General features: G+C 40.6%; 1 protein-coding gene across 3 annotated transcripts in view; it reads left to right on the forward strand.

The window, feature by feature from the left end:
• Med1 (mediator complex subunit 1) overlaps positions 1–2,236 on the forward strand; it is a 46,971-nt gene that overhangs the window by 7,313 nt on the left and 37,422 nt on the right. For all 3 annotated transcript variants that reach the window (XM_005368295.2, XM_005368294.2, XM_026789846.1), the window contains exon 3: positions 1,992–2,070. In XM_005368295.2, the coding sequence (XP_005368352.1) occupies positions 1,992–2,070 (79 nt within the window). The remainder of the gene's footprint in view (positions 1–1,991; positions 2,071–2,236) is intronic.

The following is a 2,236-nucleotide window of genomic DNA, read 5'->3' on the forward strand; positions in this document are numbered from 1 at the left end:
GATCTACCTGCCTCTGCCTCCCGAGTGCTGGGATTAAAGGCATGCTCCACCATCGCCCGGCAAATATATGTATTTCTATTTACTGACTTTATTTTGTATGTGTGAGTATTTCATCTTTGTATGTATGTGCACCATGTCTGTACCTGTCGGCCACGTAAGGTCAGAAGAGGGCATTTGTTGAGTCCCATGGAGCTGGAGTCACAGATGCTTATGAGTGACTTTGACGGTGACTTGGGTTACCTGCAAAATCAAACTTGGGTCCGCTGCAAAAGCAACACATACTCTTTTATTTGCTGAGCCATCTCTCCAGCCCTTCCAGCTTTTTTTTTCAGACAGGGACTTGCTGTGTTGCCCTCACTGGAACTTGGTATATAGACCAGGCAGGTCTTGAAATCATAACGACTTACTTGCCTTTGTCTCCTTAATGCTGGAATTAAAGGTATATGCCACCATGTTCTTTAGATTCTTTTATTTTTATTTCTCTTTCTGAGTGTTTGCCTGTGTGTATGTAAGTACAGCATGTGAATGAAATCCTTTTGGAGGCTTAGAAGAGGGTGTTGGGACTCCTGGTACCAGTTACAGATTTTGAGTCAGGATGCGGGTGCTAGGAACTGAACCCTGGTCCTTTGCAGGTACAGCAAGTGCTTTTAATCATTGAGCCATCTCTCTGTTTTTTTGTTTACTTTTGTTTTTTAAACTTTTAAATTATTGTTTTTTTTTAAAGATTTATTTATTATGTATACAGTGTTCTGTCTGTATGCTTGCTGGCCAGAAGAGGGCACTAGACCTCATTACAGATGGTTGTGAGCCACCATGTGGTTGCCAGGAATTGAACTTAGGACCTTTGGAAGAGTAGGCAATGCTCTTAACCACTGAGCCATCTCTCCAGCCCCCTATTGGTTGTTTTTTGAGATAGGGTTTCACTGTATAACCGTGACTGTCTCTTAGCTCACTCTGTAGACCAGGCTGGCCTTCAGAGATCCACTTGCCTCTGCCTCCTGAGTGCTGCGATTAAAGGGGTGAGCCACCACTGATAGGTGTTTGTTTTGTTTTTTGAAATACGGTCTCATTACATAGCCCTGGCAGTCTTTGAAATCCCTATCTGGCCTTAAACTCACAGAGATCCTTTTATGATTAAAGGTATTCGTCACCACAGTTTGGTAATGTTGTCACACTTCTGTAGGAGGTGGATCTCAACAATGACATTTGGATTCTTAACAGTTTTTTCCCCCCAAAGCTTAGATACTAGATTACCTTTTTTACTATTACATATGAGTATGGATGTATTCATCTATATGAACTTTTTTTTCTTGGGTAGGTGGACAGGATAGCAGGTTAGTGAGTGGTGTACACCTCTAATCTTAGCCTGATGGCCATTTTAGGCTATAGGAGGAGTTCCAGACCATAAAATATTTTGGGTTGATGGGATGATCCATCAGGTAAAGGGGCTTGCTGCCAAGAGTGATGGCCTGAATTTGATACCAGAACTCACATGGTGGAAGGACAGAACCAACAGAGACATTGTACTCTGACCTCCATGTGTGTCCACGTGACTCTTTGTCTCATACACAAAAATAAATTGATATTACAAAATATTCCCCTCCTGCCTGGCAGTGGTGGCACACACCTTTAATACCAGCACTCAGGAGGCAGACACAGATCTTTGAGTTTGAGGCCTGATATACAGAGCTAGTTCCAAAACAACCAAGGCTACATAGAGAAACCCTGTCTCGAATAACAAACAAAAAAGAAAAAAAATGCCCTCTCCAAAAAAAAATTCTCAGGAGGTGGAAGCTGGAGGGTCAGAAGTTCAAGGTCATCCATTGCTAGAAAGCCTATACCAGCCTGGGCTAGAGACCTTGTCTCAAAAGAAAAAAAAGAATCTGTGATCTATTTTCAGTCAGTAACTTTCCTGCTAGGATAACATGTGTTTACCTGAAACATTGTTTTGGTTGATGTTTTTGTTTCAATTGTTTTGTGATTTGATACAGGAGAAGAGGGTCATCATGAGTTCTGGAGGGCATCAGCATTTGGTCAGCTGTTTGGAGACATTGCAAAAGGCTCTCAAAGGTATGTACACACCTTTAAAATTGTTGGTCTTACTAAAACTTAATAAAACTCACATTAAGGTGGATTTGGGGGCATGGCTGAATTCTAAACTTAAATAGAAATATAAATTAGGGAAGATAACTTTCTTTTTTTTTAAAAAAAATATTTATTTATTTATTTATTTATT

The sequence above is a fragment of the Microtus ochrogaster genome, unplaced genomic scaffold, assembly GCF_000317375.1.
Source record: "Microtus ochrogaster isolate Prairie Vole_2 unplaced genomic scaffold, MicOch1.0 UNK31, whole genome shotgun sequence".
Taxonomy (NCBI): Eukaryota; Metazoa; Chordata; class Mammalia; order Rodentia; family Cricetidae; genus Microtus; species Microtus ochrogaster.